General features: G+C 51.3%; 1 protein-coding gene across 1 annotated transcript in view; it reads left to right on the top strand.

Moving 5' to 3' along the window:
- Positions 1-9,192, top strand: part of RXRG (retinoid X receptor gamma) — a 24,296-nt gene extending 15,104 nt beyond the window's left edge. Inside the window, exons 4-10 of the mRNA XM_009273287.1 lie at positions 699-878; positions 4,725-4,885; positions 5,640-5,769; positions 6,395-6,527; positions 7,307-7,398; positions 7,632-7,737; positions 8,765-9,192. Of these exons, the coding sequence (XP_009271562.1) occupies positions 699-878; positions 4,725-4,885; positions 5,640-5,769; positions 6,395-6,527; positions 7,307-7,398; positions 7,632-7,737; positions 8,765-8,912 (950 nt within the window). The 3' untranslated portion in view covers positions 8,913-9,192. The remainder of the gene's footprint in view (positions 1-698; positions 879-4,724; positions 4,886-5,639; positions 5,770-6,394; positions 6,528-7,306; positions 7,399-7,631; positions 7,738-8,764) is intronic.
- The last annotated feature ends 7,390 nt before the right edge of the window (positions 9,193-16,582 follow it).

Raw genomic sequence — 16,582 nt, 5'->3', positions numbered from 1 at the left:
TTCTCCCAAGTAACAAGCGATAGGACGAGAGGAAATGGCCTCAAGTTGCGCCAGGGGAGGTTTAGATTGGATGTAAGGAAAAATTTCTTTACTGAAAGAGTGGTGAAACATTGGAACAGGCTGCCCAGGGAAGTGGTGGAGTCCCCATCCCTGGAGGTATTTAAAAGACATGTAGATGAGGCACTTAGGGACATGGTTTAGTGGGCATGGTGGTGTTGGGTTGACGGTTGGACTTGATGATCTTAGAGGTCTTTTCCAACCTCAATGATTCTATGATTCTATGAAAATTGCTGTGTTCTTATTTACCTGTACTTTGTATTAGCTGGGCTTTGGCTGTGCCTGGGTTTTCTCTCCTACACCAGAGACCTGCAGTGTGGCCATGCCTTGCAGACCCCCTCCATATCAGTGCACCCCATTTGCTACCTATGGCTTTTCTGCACTTGCACTGCAGCTAAGATGTGGCTCCACATCCTTCCCCTGGGACGCGGTCCCTCCTTACCACAGGAGAGCAGTGGTCCTATAGTTTGACTGCTGCTGGTCACTATTCCTGCTAAGAGCCACTACGGCCAAGTCAAGCCCGCTAAGGTGATACCCTGCAGCCAGGTTTTTTCACCTTTGGGGTTGGTTTGAGCTCCTCCACGCTGGAGGGAAGGGCAGATGCCTGCCTGCCCACTGATGGCCTCCCCTTGCCTCCCCAGGGAAGCACTACGGGGTATACAGCTGTGAGGGCTGCAAAGGCTTCTTCAAGAGGACGATCCGGAAGGACCTGATCTACACCTGCCGTGACAATAAGGACTGCCTCATAGACAAGCGCCAACGCAACCGCTGCCAGTACTGCCGCTATCAGAAGTGCCTCGCGATGGGGATGAAGAGGGAAGGTACGTGCGGGCTGGTGGAAGGAACGGGCTTATAGAAATTTTCCTTATGTTCATTAGGGTAAATCTGGCTCTTGGTGTCCCTCCAAGGCTGGAGCATTCCAAAAACCCACACTGACAGCTTCAGGGCATTTTTTACCTTGTTTTGTAAAGGAAATGAGGCTGATGGGGAAGCTACTACACTGTATTTTTCTTCCCATCCCACCTAAACACACATACTGGTGACTATTGAACCTATTAATGGATTATGACCCAAGCTTGCCTTTAGTTAGTGGCCCTTAATGGCCTGGACCCCTTGGACCCCTGTAAACCTCTGCTGTGGGCAGCACTGGGCAGTGAGGAGTCCTGCAGCCTGCTTGTCTCCTGTGTGAAGAGCAACCTCCTTTTTCGTTTTCAGCTTGCTGGCTTCATTTGTCACCACGTAATTCTTGCACTGGAAGATAAGGGTGAATGATTTATTTCCATCTTTTATTTTATAGTTCTCTGTCATTTCCACTCTTAACCTCACCTTTGGAGATGAGCTCTGGTACAGCTCACATCCTGTGGTGTTTTTGTGCTGCAGGAGAGAGCTGTATGGAAGCAGTTCATGCAGCCTTTTCCATACTCCACGTGCACTCACTGCAACCCCAAAGGACTGTGTTTCTGGCCCAAACCACCTAAGGTGTTGATCTGGAGCGAGGATCTGACCCGAGGCAACTGGACTTAGAGGGATTTTGCATTGACTTGAAGGAAGCCTCCAAGAGCTACTGAGGGTGACATGTGTCTGCGGTGGGTCTGCGGTGGGTCCTGCAGCCCTGCCTCTCTCCCACACAACTCTGGAGAGTATGAAGGTCTTTGTAAAAGCCACCACCAAGTGAGTCTCTGCTGCAGGGAAAGGCAAGCCCAACGGCATGGGTGTTTATCTGTCCACCTCTGCCCGCTGCAGCTAGCTGCTCCCTCCTTGGTGAAGCAAGGACCGCTGGGCTGGATTGTCTCCCAAATTATACTGACAGATGCAAGGTCAGGTAGTGACAACTAGCACAACATTTAAGCTGCTTTTTTCCAAGGTAAAATAACCATGCCGCCTCCGGGGTTGAATGCTAGCAGGCAGTGTAGCTGTCCCTTTTGGAGACCACACCGTCCCCTGCAGAGCACACAAGCCGCTTCCTGTGCGGGAGCTCAGACTGTGCAGGGCAGAGCCTTGGGAAGTAGCTGTAACACTGGGCACGGGCTGAGCCTCGTCCTGTTCTCTGTAGCATCATCAATACTGTGCTGCCTCAATCGCTTAGGGCAGCGGGGGACTGCGAAATGCCAAGCTTGAATCAAAAACCTAATCCCAAGCACTGCTCTCCCTTCCAGCTGGGTGCAAAGTGGTTCAGAGGACCAGGGTGTCAATGCAACTTCCCTTTGCAGAGCATGAAAATTTAAACCCCAGGATCTTCGTAGATCTTGCAGGGGTTTGGCTGCAATAATCACAGGGGCTTTCCAGGAGCTGCAGAAACTGGGGACATATTGCAGCTTGAACAAGGAATCCTGGATGAGTTTGGGGGCTGAGTGGTAAGACTGGTATTTCCTTGGTGTGCTCTTTCTTCCACTAAGATTTTCATGACTTTAGAAACGCTTCCCTGGCTTCTTCCTGTCCATTACCCTAAAGAGGAAAAATGCTTCCCCCAGCTGGCTGGCACATATGTGCATGCCATGTTGCCATCCCTTGCCAGTGCCAGACTGGATGCCCCACTGAGCCATCTCCTTGGGTGCTGCCAGTTCCCCAGCAGCTGGGCAGTGCTGGGAAGCACATCCTCCCAGCTGGGAGAAACGCAGGGAAGTGCTGAGCATTGCAAAGTGGTCATGAGTCTCAGTGCCGAGGAACCTCCTGTGGTTTGGCCCTTCCCCGAAAGCACCCTAACGAAAGCCAGGGTAAGGCAAGGCTGAGGCAAGGGCTCATTTCCTGACACCACTGCAAGCAGCAGAGCTATAGAGACAAATGGGAAAGAAGTCTCCTGATACTTGTATCTGACCTAAAAGCTTGTCACACCCTTCTTCCAGCAGCACTTACCTAATTGAAAAAATGGGGATCAAATTCTCTCGCAGGCTTGCTGTGAGCTGTAGGCTTGCTGTGAGCTGTAGGCTTGCTGTGAGCTGTGGGCTTGCTGAGCTGGTCCCTGCCTTGGTGTCCCCTGGTGTTTATGCAGGTCCCCTCTCCTCTTAAAGGACTTTTAATCCCTTGGCCTTGGTGGTTTTCCCACTCCTCTGGATACTGACTGCCTGGTGCTTAGCTAACGGGTGGGGAAGCCATTAAGCTGTTGAATAGTGAAGCACCAATGTCTGCGTGGCAGGGGCCAGCTTTGCAGCCAGTTTCTCCCCCACTCAACCTTTCATTTCAGGTGTATAAATGCCTACAGCTCAGTACAGGCTGTTCTTTGAGACCAGGCCAGCTGGCCTACCTGTCCCTTAGAGGTTACGGGGCACTTTGGTCCCCTGCCTGGTGCTGTATGCTCACACAGAGGAGTGATGCTAGCAGGACTGTAGTTTTGGGACATTTCTCCTCAGCAATGAGCTAAACCGATGTGACACCTGCTGGTCACTTTTTTTTTTTTAGGAGGATTTAAAGGAGGATTTAAAGGATTTAGGAGGATTGGAGAACAAGTCTTATGAGGAGCGGCTGAGGGAACTGGGGTTGTTTAGCCTGCAGAAAAGGAGGCTGAGGGGAGACCTCATCGCTCTCTACAACTACCCGAAAGGAGGTTGTAGCGAGGTGGGGGTCGGTCTCTTCTCCCAAGTAACAAGCGATAGGACGAGAGGAAATGGCCTCAAGTTGCGCCAGGGGAGGTTTAGATTGGATGTAAGGAAAAATTTCTTTACTGAAAGAGTGATGAAACATTGGAACAGGCTGCCCAGGGAAGTGGTGGAGTCCCCATCCCTGGAGGTATTTAAAAGACGAGTAGATGAGGCGCTTAGGGACATGGTTTAGTGGACATGGTGGTGTTGGGTTGACGGTTGGACTCGATGATCTTAGAGGTCTTTTCCAACCTCAATGATTCTATGATTCTATTCTATGATTCTATGATTTTCTTATTTCCCTTTGGGATTTCTCCAACAAAACTGTGCACCCAGGTCTTCTATTGAGCACAAGGCTTGGCATACCCTGTACACATGTCCTACACTGACCTGTCCTCCACACACCCAGCGGCCCTGGGACTTAATAGCTGAGATCTGGAGAGAATTTCAGTGACTCTTCCTCCAGCCAGCAGATATTTTGGAAAATGTACAGAGATGGGAGAAGAGAGTGAGGCGTTGGGGCATTCAGAAGTGCTGGGAACTGCTTTCTAGCAGGGTGGGTTGGGAAGAGAGGTGGTGGAGGGAGCAGTGACACCAGGGCTGGGACAGGCTGAGTAAGCGTTTGCTCAGGAATGAGGCAGGCAGTGTGTGGATCCAGCTGGGGGTGAGGGACCGTCCAGCCCTGCTGCTGGATGCTCTGGCTGCTGTGGGACTGTTCAAAGCACACAGTGAGCACAGCAAACCTCAGTGTCTAGGTGCTGGGTCCCTCCTGCCTCCTCCAGCATCTAGTGACAGCCGAGTCCAGGCTGCCACCTGGAGGTATCAACTCCTCTTTCCTCTATTCTGGAGCTTCATACCTTGGAAATCACAACCTTTTGTCAAATTTAAAGGCCACTGATCTACAGCAACCCCAAAGTTATTGGGGGGTGGTGGGGGCAGCCATTTTAATGGACGTACATCTGAAATATCCATTTATTTTCTGTCCTCCCCCTCCTGAGGGGGTTTCTCATCCCTCTTCCCAGAGGAAAGGGGACCCACTGTGAGCAGGTAAGTGTTTCTGTGGGTGTAAAGAGCCACGTTTCTGTCCTGCAGCTGTGCAGGAGGAGAGGCAGAGGAGCAGGGAGCGGAGTGAGAACGAGGCCGAGTCCACAAGCAGTGGCAGCGAGGACATGCCTGTGGAGAGGATCCTGGAAGCTGAGCTGGCAGTCGAACCCAAGACGGAGGCGTACAGTGACATGAACACAGAGAGCTCAGTAAGGGGCACTAAAATCACTTCCAGCTTAAGATGAGAGCCTTGGAGGTGCGATTTGAAAAGATCATGTGATCTTTTCATGCTAGCCCCATGTGAACGGCTAGCATTTTGCAAGGGGTTTTTGCTTCGCACCGCGTAAAAATCACCAACAATTTTTCTTTTGAAGCTACTCTGAATGACAACTAGGAAACAGCTTATACATTATTTTACTAGCATTTTTTCCAGTTCCCTTTGGTTTCAATGAGTAGATAGGGCAATACCTGGATGCCAGAGAGTATGAGCCCTGTGCTGGCTTCCACAGTTGCACAGCCCTGGGCACTGCTTGTCTACCCCAGTGACCAAGACTGGAATGGAGCTGGACACAGCAGGTTTACTGCTGTGGTTTTACTGGTTTGGATAAAACTGCTGTTCATGCCCGTTCAGAGGCTTCTTGATGGCTTTTAGATGTGCCCTGGGGAGCGGGACTGCAGCCTGCCATGCAGGACTTGCTTTGCAAAGAACAACAAGCAAACAGAAAAGTCTAGTAACCAGCTGATTTGGCTGGTTGTAGAGGGGATAATAGTAATAAATATCTTCTCTTCCCAACAGTGCACAGCTGAGATTATTGGCAATTTGATCTTTTTTCTTGTGGTTCTGAGTATCATTAACTTGATCCAATACTATGTGCAGTGCAGACAGTGATTATCAAAGATTTTACATTGACACATTCTCCTTTTTTCCTCCACTCTTTTCCTTTTGATATCATTCTTAATTAGACAAATGACCCTGTCACCAACATATGCCATGCAGCTGACAAGCAGCTCTTCACACTCGTCGAGTGGGCCAAGCGAATCCCCCACTTCTCCGACCTGACGCTGGAGGACCAAGTCATTCTTCTCCGGGCAGGTAACGTCCCCCACCTGTGACCTCTGGGGCTATTCGTGGTACCCCCGTCCCTCCTCTGGGCTGCGTGTGTGCCAGCCAGGCTGGATGGTGGAATGGGAGATCCTGAGCTGATCCATCCCTGCTGTCACAGGGTGAGCAACCTATCCTGAGCCATGATGAGCGGTTGGCAGAGGTTGTGGATGGGGCAGTGGAATCTGCTGTTTGTTCCCCTCTTCATGAAGACATGTGGGAGGGCTGGGGGAGAGTGAATAAATGTGTCTTGTTAATGCAATTCCTATAACTGCAGAACTTAACTATGTGTGGGGCACATTAGTGTGTAATGTGCAAAACAATGTAAAGGGGTTGCTGATGCAAGGAATATGGGGTTTTGTGGTTTTTGGGTGGGTTTTTTTGTGGGGGTGGTGGTGGGGGTGTTGGCAGTTTGAGTCTTTTTCTGCACCTTCCTTGCTGCTGGTCAGGGTTTGCCACTCCTTGCAGTGTTGGCAAGGGTGCAGTTGGTACCTGGGCTCCCATCTCTCCTGTGAGCTGAGTCTGAAGCCAGCAGGGAGAAACCAGCTCTCCTGCTCCATGTGGGACTGATTTTTTGCTGAACTGCCTCTTGTGTCCTGCACACCTCCTCTTGCAGGCTGGAATGAGCTGCTCATTGCTTCTTTCTCCCATCGCTCCGTGTCGGTGCAAGACGGCATCCTTCTGGCCACGGGCTTGCACGTGCACCGCAGTAGTGCTCACAGTGCTGGTGTGGGCTCCATATTTGACAGGTATGCGGCCTGTTTCTGTCATCCCCTATCAGCAGTGCCCAGGCTGGCTCTGTCCCTCCCCTCTGGAAAGGAGACATGTCCTTAGTGAGAACTAGAGCAAACCTGTGGTGATTTGGGGCAGAACTAGCTTAAAATGAGGAGGGGACACTTGACTGGCTTAAAAACCAAGAATGGGATGAAAGCACCTTTGAAAGGGATTTGCAGCTGCAGAAGCACATCCTTGGTTGGGTGTGCAGGGAGAGGAATATTTCTCTGCCTTCTCTCTAAGAGTTTACTGTAACTGGATCTAGAGCTAATACTGATCAGCAAGAGCTTTAGCTGGCAAAGCCTTAAACCCCAACTTGCTCATATAACGACCGCACACATACTGTCTATGCCATGCCTGCTCCCTGCCTGGCAGGACACTGCATTACCACTCTTACATAACCGGCATGCGTAAGGGCAGTGCCCATGTTTCGCACAGTGAAATGTGGAGAAAACCCATGTGGTTTTCCCCAAGTGAATGCAAACTGTCCTCCATAGTCCGAACTATGCCTGAGCACAGAGGGCATGTGCTGAGAAAAGTGAGAACGGGAGCGAATTTGATGCTCAGGTCCACGAATGCTGCTGATGCACATGTAGAAGAGCAGTGTGTGGTATGGCTGTTCCTCAAAGCTGTCTCTTCCTGCAGAGAGGAATTGGGGGTATTCCCAGTGCCTGTCCCAGATGCTTTTCAGCCCCCAGCCTTGCTGTCCATACCTGTCTCTGATTGTCTGCTCACCCATGTCCCCCACATGCAGGGTTTTGACAGAGCTGGTGTCCAAAATGAAAGACATGCAGATGGATAAGTCGGAGCTGGGGTGCCTGCGAGCCATTGTCCTGTTCAACCCAGGTAAGTCTGAGGCCTGGGGCAGTCCTAGGTGACACACATGCCCTTGGCAGGTCACAGGCAGGAGGGCTGTGGCAGTGAGCCTCAGGACTGCAGACAGATTTGTCCCAGTCCCTGGGTGCATGATTAAAAGAGCCCGAGTTCTTTCCCGCCCATGCACGCAGTCACTCTGCTGGCAGTGGAAAGGTCTCCTCTGCAGTGATTTCTTCCTTACCTGTATTCTCTCCCTCGTCCAGATGCTAAGGGTTTGTCCAGCCCCTCAGAAGTGGAATCGCTGCGGGAAAAGGTCTATGCCACATTGGAAGCCTACACGAAGCAGAAGTACCCTGAGCAGCCAGGGCGGTGAGTGTCCCCAAGCAAGGCAGGCACCTTAGGGCAGCACAGCTCCCACCCTGGAAAGAGGAGACTGAGGCAGGGCTGTCTGCGCTACCTCTGCCTGAGCCACCCTGGGCCAGAGCCCCCGGAGCAAAGCAAGGGCAGAACACCAGCCAAAACTGCCCAAGCAGCACAGCTCCCTCAGGCTGGCCTGTCTTCTCAGTGCCCTAATCCTGGGCCAGAGCCTTTAGGGTGCTGGCGAGGTACAATTTTCTTGCTTTTCAATCCAATCCTACCCTCTGCTGGCCAAGCTCTCAAAACGCGGGCAGCCGGATCCTTCCTCATCACCGCCAGTCAAGTGGTGCGCCCACAGCATCTTCTGCTATTTTTGGCTCTGGATGTGACCGCAGAGCACTGCAAGCGGGACATGGGGAGGGGGAGGCAGTCTGCCTGCTGCACCTCCTTGCAGCTGCACCTCGAAACAGGAGGCAGCGGCTGGCAGAGGCACTGCTGAGGGGTTGCGCACCCTCTCTGGGGCTGGGGATTTTTGAAGGCTGTTTCAAGAAGGATGTAAATGGCACCATGGAGATGTAAGTCACTAGCTCAAGTCTTGGAGAGAGAATCTGGATGTATCTGATATATCTTCTTTTTTCTTTTTTTTTTTAAGTTTTAAAAATGCTAAATTCTGTTTTTAAAAGACGTGTAGATGAGGCGCTTAGGGACATGGTTTAGTGGGCATGGTGGTGTTGGGTTGACGGTTGGACTCGATGATCTTAGAGGTCCTTTCCAACCTCAATGATTCTATGATTCTATGATTCTATGATTCTATGATTCTATGATTCTATGATTCTATGAAATGATACATATTCCCTCCGCACATGTAGAGAGAAATGCTTATTTTCAAAGCATAGGGGAATCTAGGATGGAGAACTCTCCAAGACATTTTTGGGGAGGATTTGGGCTCTGCTCTCCTGAGCCCCTGGCACAGACTTGGAAACACGTGGGAGAGGGTGGCCAGTGCCTCTGGCATGCCATTGACTCTGCTCTCTTCCAGGTTTGCCAAACTCCTTCTGCGCCTGCCGGCACTGCGGTCCATTGGGCTGAAGTGCCTGGAGCACCTCTTCTTCTTCAAGCTGATTGGGGACACCCCCATCGACACCTTCCTCATGGAGATGCTGGAGACACCCCTGCAGGTCACTTGAGGGTCTGGCTCCACTCTGGCCAGACCCTGGCCCCCATGTCCCTACACAGCCTCCCACCCCTTTGCTCTGGGCCTACAAGAGCTCAAGAGATGTTCTCCACCCTCCACTCCTCCTCGGTGGGATTGTTGTGTTTTTGTACAGCTGTAAATCACCCCCTCTGATCCTCCCTGGCCTGGCCGTGGGGGGATCACAGATCCTTCAACCAGCTAGCCATTCCCCTGCCCCCCCTGTACAGTTAATTGATTTAAATTATTTTTTCACTCTCAATAAAAGCCAACAAAACAAATAAAATAATATATGAGAGAGGCACTGATTGGAGCTGGTAGAGCAGTGTCCTCTTTTGCTGCGGTCACAGGTCCGGCTTGGGGTGGGGCTGAGGGGCTCTCTGGAGACTCTTGAGCAGCCCAAATCAGGGCAGGAACATCACTTGGGATATTGCTGCTTGTGCTGATGCGCACAGTCCTCTGGACAAGAGAGAACAGGTATTGTTGCTTCTTGCTCCTGCTAAGGAAAGACCTGGGGAAACTTGCTGCTTTGAACCAGAACATTTCATTCTACCATCTTAAAAAGAAACTCTTGGACTCTGAATTTTTGAAGTAATTTTAAAAGTGACTTTTTAGTGTGCTTTTTCTTTTCTGGGCTAGTCCAGCCACTGATGGAAGAACCGAAGTGCTTCATTTTGGTCCAGGTGGAGTATTTTGGGGTGACCCAAACCTGGTGTGCTCATAGATAATTTTCATTTTTCTGAAGCTTCATGGATCCTGCCCTCAGGCTTTCCCCCCCCCCCTCCATATTTTTGCACTGGAAACAGGCTCTTCAGCCCCAAATTTATAATCTCATACATCCATAAGTGAAACTTGCAGAGAGGGAAAGCACAAGACACTCTAACAAAACCTGCCTCAAAGGTCTGCCTGGTCTTTCCCCTGCTCAAATGGCACTGCTGGAGCTTCCCATTGCAACCGAGCTAACCAGAGTCAAACGAGTTAAAGACATTAATTTATTCAATACGCGGAGCTTATCCTGGTGGGAAAACATCCTCCCAGGAACCCAGCAAAACTGCCTGTATTATTATTCATAAAACAGGTGTAGTGTTAAGTGATCTGCCCCTTCTGACCCTCTCAGCAGACAGTGCGGTGAGATGCAGCCGTGCTTCGTCTGTCCGTGTGACAGATTGCAACACTGCCGCTTGGCGACTCAGGGAAGTTTGGGGGAAAGGAGGAGTGACAACAGGAAAGAAAGAAGGATAAAAATGAAACATTTTGTTAAAACTCCCACACGGGGACATGATTCATTCTCCAGTATTTCATTGTGAAAAGGAGAAAGAGAGAATCAAAAAAGCAGAAGAAAGAAGCAAAAATCCAAAATTATGAAAAATCTAATATTCTTTTTTTTTATGACACTGGAAAAAAACAGGGAGAATTTCAAAAGAGGTGAAAAGCATTGACTAAGGGGCTATTTGTAATTGAAAAGGTAATGTTCCATTAAAAGGGAAGTGTTTAAAGACAGAAACTATTCAACCTGCTCATTGTAAAACCTTTGCCAGAGTTTGAGAGACTGCATGCAGACCATGCTGGGGTGGTACCCACACCACGCTGGTGGTTAGACAAAGCAAGAGGTTACCTCCAGCCTGGGCTGCTACAGGCTTACCCCTCCAAGAGCTGTGGGCTTCTAAGAGCTGGTCCCCAACTAGCTGGGTTGGGTTTCTTTTCAGATTATAAAGCCCTGGGTTTCTCTTGATCTCCCTGCTCTCAGGTTTGATGGTTTAAATCAAGGAGGTTGGTTGGCATTAGCAGGCTTTGTGAGAGAAGAGCTGCAGAGGCTGATGCCACCATGTCATATTAATGCTTTTTGTTGAAATATATAGAGGAAAACCTGAGGGTCCTTATGCATGCAGCAGACCTCTTGCTAAGATGGTGTCTGAGTGCTATTTTGGAGCCCTGCAGCACTCAGTGGTAACTCAGAGTATGCTTTGGCTCTGGGGTGAGCTGCTGCAGCACAGCAGGCTGAGCCAGCTGGAGAGGACAGGATGCTTCCACACCAATAGTACTGTCTCCTTCAGGAGCTCACAGGCTGTCCTCAGCACACAGTTGTTGCAGCTGTGATCAAAAGTGTTTACACGGAGCTGCAAGGTTGGAGTTTAATTTAGCCAAGACATCCAAAAGTGTTTTGGGCCATGCTCAACCCTCTCTGATAGGGGTTTAACATAGGCAGCGTGATGCGTCTTGGTGGCTTAATTTGAGTCCGTGATGAGGTATTCAGAGTCCCTGATATTCCACATTGGCAGAACAGCTCAACACATGGGCAACAGAGAAAAATAAACTGGACAGCAGAGTGGGATCCAGCACCTAGCCCATGTGCCCTGCACGTCCCCACTGCAGTCAGTGCACACAGAGCTTGCTAAGTCCCATGAGTGATTCACCTTGACTGTCTTGATGCTGATCTCGGTCCACTGTCTGTGAGCAAATCCAGACCACTGCCTGCAATATGAACAGTCACTTTTTGAAGTTGGACTTGATGGCATATGATAACCAAGGCTGGGGCAGGAAGTCTCAAAGTGGCCATTTGTGGCTCCTGGACACCCCTACTCTTAACAGTCTACCTTGAGACCCTGGAGACGTGGTCTCTGGGTCTGGGCCACAAGGTCTCCAGGTTGCACTTTGAGCAGGGCTTGCCCTCTTTCTCCAGATGTCTAGTGGGTTTTGTTTGAAAATTTTGTGTGCTTGATCATCAGCTTAATACACACTCCACGACACACTCCCCCACCCTGTGTCTGGTAGGGCAGCAAGAACATGAGTCACGGAGCATGGCTTTTGTAAATAAGAGACCGCTTGCTCGTCTGAAAGTGCCACTAGTAGACAGCTGTCCCATGCAGAGGAAAGAAGTCATTGAGCAACTGGGCTCTATCTGAAATCACTGAGGACCTGAGGTTTGATGTAATCTCCTGGATTTGGTCCTAACCCTCAGATTCCTCATTCATGTTGTGGGCCTCTATTACAATGGTGTCAAAATGCTGCCCAAGTAGCCTTACAAAACATAGGAGAGAGTCTCTACAGACACCCCAAGGAGCAAAGCTCACAACAGTTACTCAATGGTGTAGTTTTCTTTCAGGATGGGTTGTTGCAGAAGAACATCAGCTTGGCATGGCTGGAGCTTACCCAATCTGCAGCCCTGCAAAAACCTAATTTTCATAAAATGGTAGAAATCCCAATCATGGATAAGCCAAAGAAAACTTCTTGCACATACATTCAGCCCCAGCTTGTGTGGACTTATAGCAGCACAAAGAATTCAAAAATAACACTGAAGATCTAAAAATATCAAGAAATACCAAAGTTTAAGTCCCTTCCAATGTGGGCGTTTTTCCTTGTAGATATATGTCATGATGGTGCCTTCAAAATCCAGGCATCAGCCACTTCTCAGGCATAACAAGGAGAGCGTAACAGGGTCCAGCTACCTACCCTTCCTACTGAAACCTGGCTCCTTCTATTGCCTCTGAATTTTGCGCTTGCCAGATTCCAGCTGCTGGGTCTTGCCACCACTTTTGTCTGAAGATCCAGTCATTGGTTTCCCCATGAAAACCCTCATAGCCTCAGATTAAGCTCTGACATTTTTTCTTTTGCTCTGGGTAATGGCTGGTGCAAGGCGAAGTGTCATATTCTCTTTCCCACCATGCATCACATCTCACGAGCTTTCTGAGTTAGCAGCAGGTCCCCCCACCATGGACAAGCTTTATTTTAGTACACAGGCCAAACATTTCAAAGCATTTATTAATTCTGAGCTGCTCTCTCTTTAGTGCTCCACGGAGGGGACTTCAAAAAACAGTGGATTTAGCCACTTCTGATGAGGACCTTGGAAAATGAAAAAACCCTTAAGCTCCATTGCTTGTGCTAAGCTGGATTTGTTTCTCACCCGGAAATCAAGCCAGTGTGTTTTCCTGCCCTGTCTTCATTTGGGTTCTGTAGTGGCTGCTTCAGTTTGTACTGAAGTTCAACAACAACAGTTCTGGATTGGGAATAAAAAAAAATAAATCCCAAGATATGAAGGTTTGATCTGGTTTGCGTTCAGTTCAGCTCTGGGGTCCCTGCTGAATTTAGTGATTCAAGGGCATGTCCTATAGACCTGAGATGACTTTCAGACACAGACGGTGTGACTCTGAACTGAGTGCCACCACCTCTGGCCTTTCCTTGAGGACCTCTTGTTTGGGCTGGGCCCTGGACTGCCTTCACCATCACACCTGAGCTCCCCTGAGATGCTCTCTTTGCTGCCTGGTTTCTCTGCTCGTCCCCTCTCCATCCTTCCCAGGATGATGTCCCATCAAAGGCCCAGGTGGGAACCTGGGGAGGCTGTGCTGGGTTGGTACCTCCCGGAGCACCAGAGGGCATGGGGAGGAGGAGGCAGAATTGCACTGATTAGGAGGCATGTGGGGCTCCCAGAGCTGATGGTGGTGGTGGGGTCAGAGAGGGTGGCTGGGAAGCAGTGTGTATATCCTCTTCCAGGGGATGATGGTTCTTATTTCATGGTGAGGTACATTGTGGTGGAAAGCATGATACAAAGACAGAGAAGCCCTGATAAATCCCCAGGTGTTTGTCAGCATTAGTGGACAAGGACCAACCTGTACCTATGCAAGGCCAACGGCTGCCACCCCATACCTCTCTCGTCTCTCTCCCTGTGCCCTCTGTGCAATTAGCTCTACCCGAGACAGGCTTGGTTTGGGGGATTTCAGTGGTAAAGGGAGAGGATTTTATCACCCCAGGGATATTGGACAGTGTTGTGGCTGTGGGCTGATTTCTGGCTTGCCTCGTTACCCAGGGCCAGCCTGCCCAGCTGGGTGTGCAGCAGCTGATGCCTATGAAGGGCTGTGAGTGTGGCACGAAGGAGAGGGTGGTGTAGAGGGGTGTCTGTGTGGTGGACAGTGTTTTATCTTCTGGGTCAAGCTGGCCTCAGGCATTAAAGGCACCTAGCTAACTAGTATCATCATGCCCAGTGCCTCCTGTCCCAAGGGAGTTGGATGGAGTGCATGTAGGGAGCACAACTCATCATCATCATCATCATCATCATCATCATCATCTTGTTTGGTCTCCTGTGTGCCTGCTTCTGGGTTTAGCACTCCCCACTCCTGAGTGGTTCTGCATCTGCTTTGCTGGGCAGAGTTAAGGTGATGTTGGAGGAAGGATCTGGCCCCGTACCGTCTAGAACCATGTCTGTTGCTGTGACTGTGGTTACCCACCCTTGGAGCTGAGCACTGCTGACCTCCTTCCTGTGAATGGCAGGGACCTGCTGGTCCACCCAAGCTCCTCAGCACAAAATGTGAGAGCTGGGCAACCCCAGTGGGTAGACTGTTGGGGTGGATGTGGTCTTCCAACACTGCAGGCTTGTTAATTTGGTAGGTGGCTTCTGTTTAATGCTGTTTTTCTCAGAGCACCCTGTTTTTGTAACACCTGGCTGCCTGCAGACCCTAAAGCTAGAAGGAGAAAGCCTAGTCCTGCTTCTCCTCTGGTTTAATTCTCTTCAGCTGCTGATGCTGTGGGCTGTTGCACTTAATTCAGCCCTGGGTGAGCTAATCATGGAGACCCTGGCACTTGGAGGATGCAGCGAGCTGGCTGAAATACTCCCCCCAATCTTTTGTAGGGCCATTGTTCAAGGTGAAGGTGTACTTTGGGAGGGGAAAGGTGAAATTGCCAGGGGACCCTGGAAATGCTGTCAGTGAGGGGTTTTGGAGAGTTTGTTGCATGTTTTACTAGTTCACCTGGTGACTATCCTTTGCACAAGACAGGGTGTGCTCCAGTACCTGTGATCTGTGTGGGAGCTGGTGTGTAAATCATGGGCAGCAACACCCTGCTGCAGACCCCTCAGTGTTATGCACTGAGCCCATCCTTCATAGACTGAGCTGGGAGTTGTGCATGAGAGCTGCAATGTAAGGCAGTCTCCAGACCCCTCCGTGCCTGGAGAGGAGGAGGAGGAGGAGGAGGAGGGGGAACACCATGGGGTGACAACATCTAGGGGGGAATGACTTCCCTCCCAGCTGTTCCTGCATCTCTGATCAGACCAAATCAGGTGGGCAGTCTGAGTATATAGGCAAGGTGCCCTGTACAGGGCCACAGTTTTTAGCAGTGCTGAAGGACAGTGTCCCCACCCCACGGGGCTGACCCCTGGCTGTGTAAGGAAAATCTACTGCCCTGCACAGCTCTGCAGCTGGGGTGGGATGGGATGGGATGGCTGTGCTGGTTTGCACAGGAAGAGCACACCTGGTGACTATCCTTTGCACAAGACAGGGTGTGCTCCAGTACCTGTGATCTGTGTGGGAGCTGGTGTGTAAATCATGGGCAGCAACACCCTGCTGCAGACCCCTCAGTGTTATGCACTGAGCCCATCCTTCATAGACTGAGCTGGGAGTTGTGCATGAGAGCTGCAATGTAAGGCAGTCTCCAGACCCCTCCGTGCCTGGAGAGGAGGAGGAGGAGGAGGAGGAGGGGGAACACCATGGGGTGACAACATCTAGGGGGGAATGACTTCCCTCCCAGCTGTTCCTGCATCTCTGATCAGACCAAATCAGGTGGGCAGTCTGAGTATATAGGCAAGGTGCCCTGTACAGGGCCACAGTTTTTAGCAGTGCTGAAGGACAGTGTCCCCACCCCACGGGGCTGACCCCTGGCTGTGTAAGGAAAATCTACTGCCCTGCACAGCTCTGCAGCTGGGGTGGGATGGGATGGGATGGCTGTGCTGGTTTGCACAGGGAGGAAGAGCAGCATGCAGTGCCTGGAGCCCCTGGTCATGCTGCAGTCCTTGCCGGGCTGGTGTCTTGACAATGTGGCTCCGATAGATCTGGCTACCCAGAAACTTGGCTGGAGCTGCTCGGAGACCTTCAGGAGACACAAAGGCGGAGGCGTCAGAGTCCAGTGCCTCCCTGCTGCAGCTGCAGCTCAGCCTTCCTGGATGTGAGGGATCAGAGCTGTTTCACGCTGACCTGTGTGATGGTACCAATGCTGTCGTGCCCAAGCTCCCAGTGTAGTTATACTGGGATACAGTGGGGCTGTCCCAGGACCCTGTTTCCCTCTCCCATGGGACTTTGGCAGGGTGGTGATCCACCCATGCTAACCTGTGGCCTCTCTCCTTCCTACGAGCTCCCAAAGGACATGACCTTGGTCCCTGCATCACCCACGTCATCTGGGCGTGGGGAACACTTGGTGACGAGGATGCCCCACGGAGAGGCTGGGAGTGCTCCTGCCCCTGGTGCCAAGGTCACCGGTTAACACGGGAGGTGAGGCCCCTAAAAACCTCCCATCCTCCAGGAGTCTGTAGCGGGTCCCTCGCAGCTCTGCAGCCGGTTTCTCCCCTGCCAGCTGGTGAGGGGGGACCCAGCCCTCCTCTGTGCCGGGAGAAGCCGCGGCCCCGCTGCCCAGGCTGCTCCGGCAGCGGCAGGTACGCAGCCCCGGCCCTGCTGCGGGTGGCTCCGGACCTGCGGGGCCCGAAACTCCCCGAAAAACAGCGAACCCCCCCGCCGGGCAGGAGAGAAGGGAAGAGCCGCGCGGAACGGGAAATTGCCGGGGCTGCGGGAAGGCTCCAAGTTTCGGCTTCCCCGGCCGGGCGGAATTTTTCCTCCGCGGGTTTCCCCTCCCCGAAACCGATGCGGTTTGGCGGAGCCGGAGCGGCGCTTCCCCGGGGCCGCTTCCCCG

The sequence above is a fragment of the Aptenodytes forsteri genome, unplaced genomic scaffold, assembly GCF_000699145.1.
Source record: "Aptenodytes forsteri isolate BGI_AS27 unplaced genomic scaffold, ASM69914v1 Scaffold95, whole genome shotgun sequence".
Classification (NCBI taxonomy): domain Eukaryota; kingdom Metazoa; phylum Chordata; class Aves; order Sphenisciformes; family Spheniscidae; genus Aptenodytes; species Aptenodytes forsteri.
This window is presented reverse-complemented; position numbering and strand designations above follow the sequence as displayed.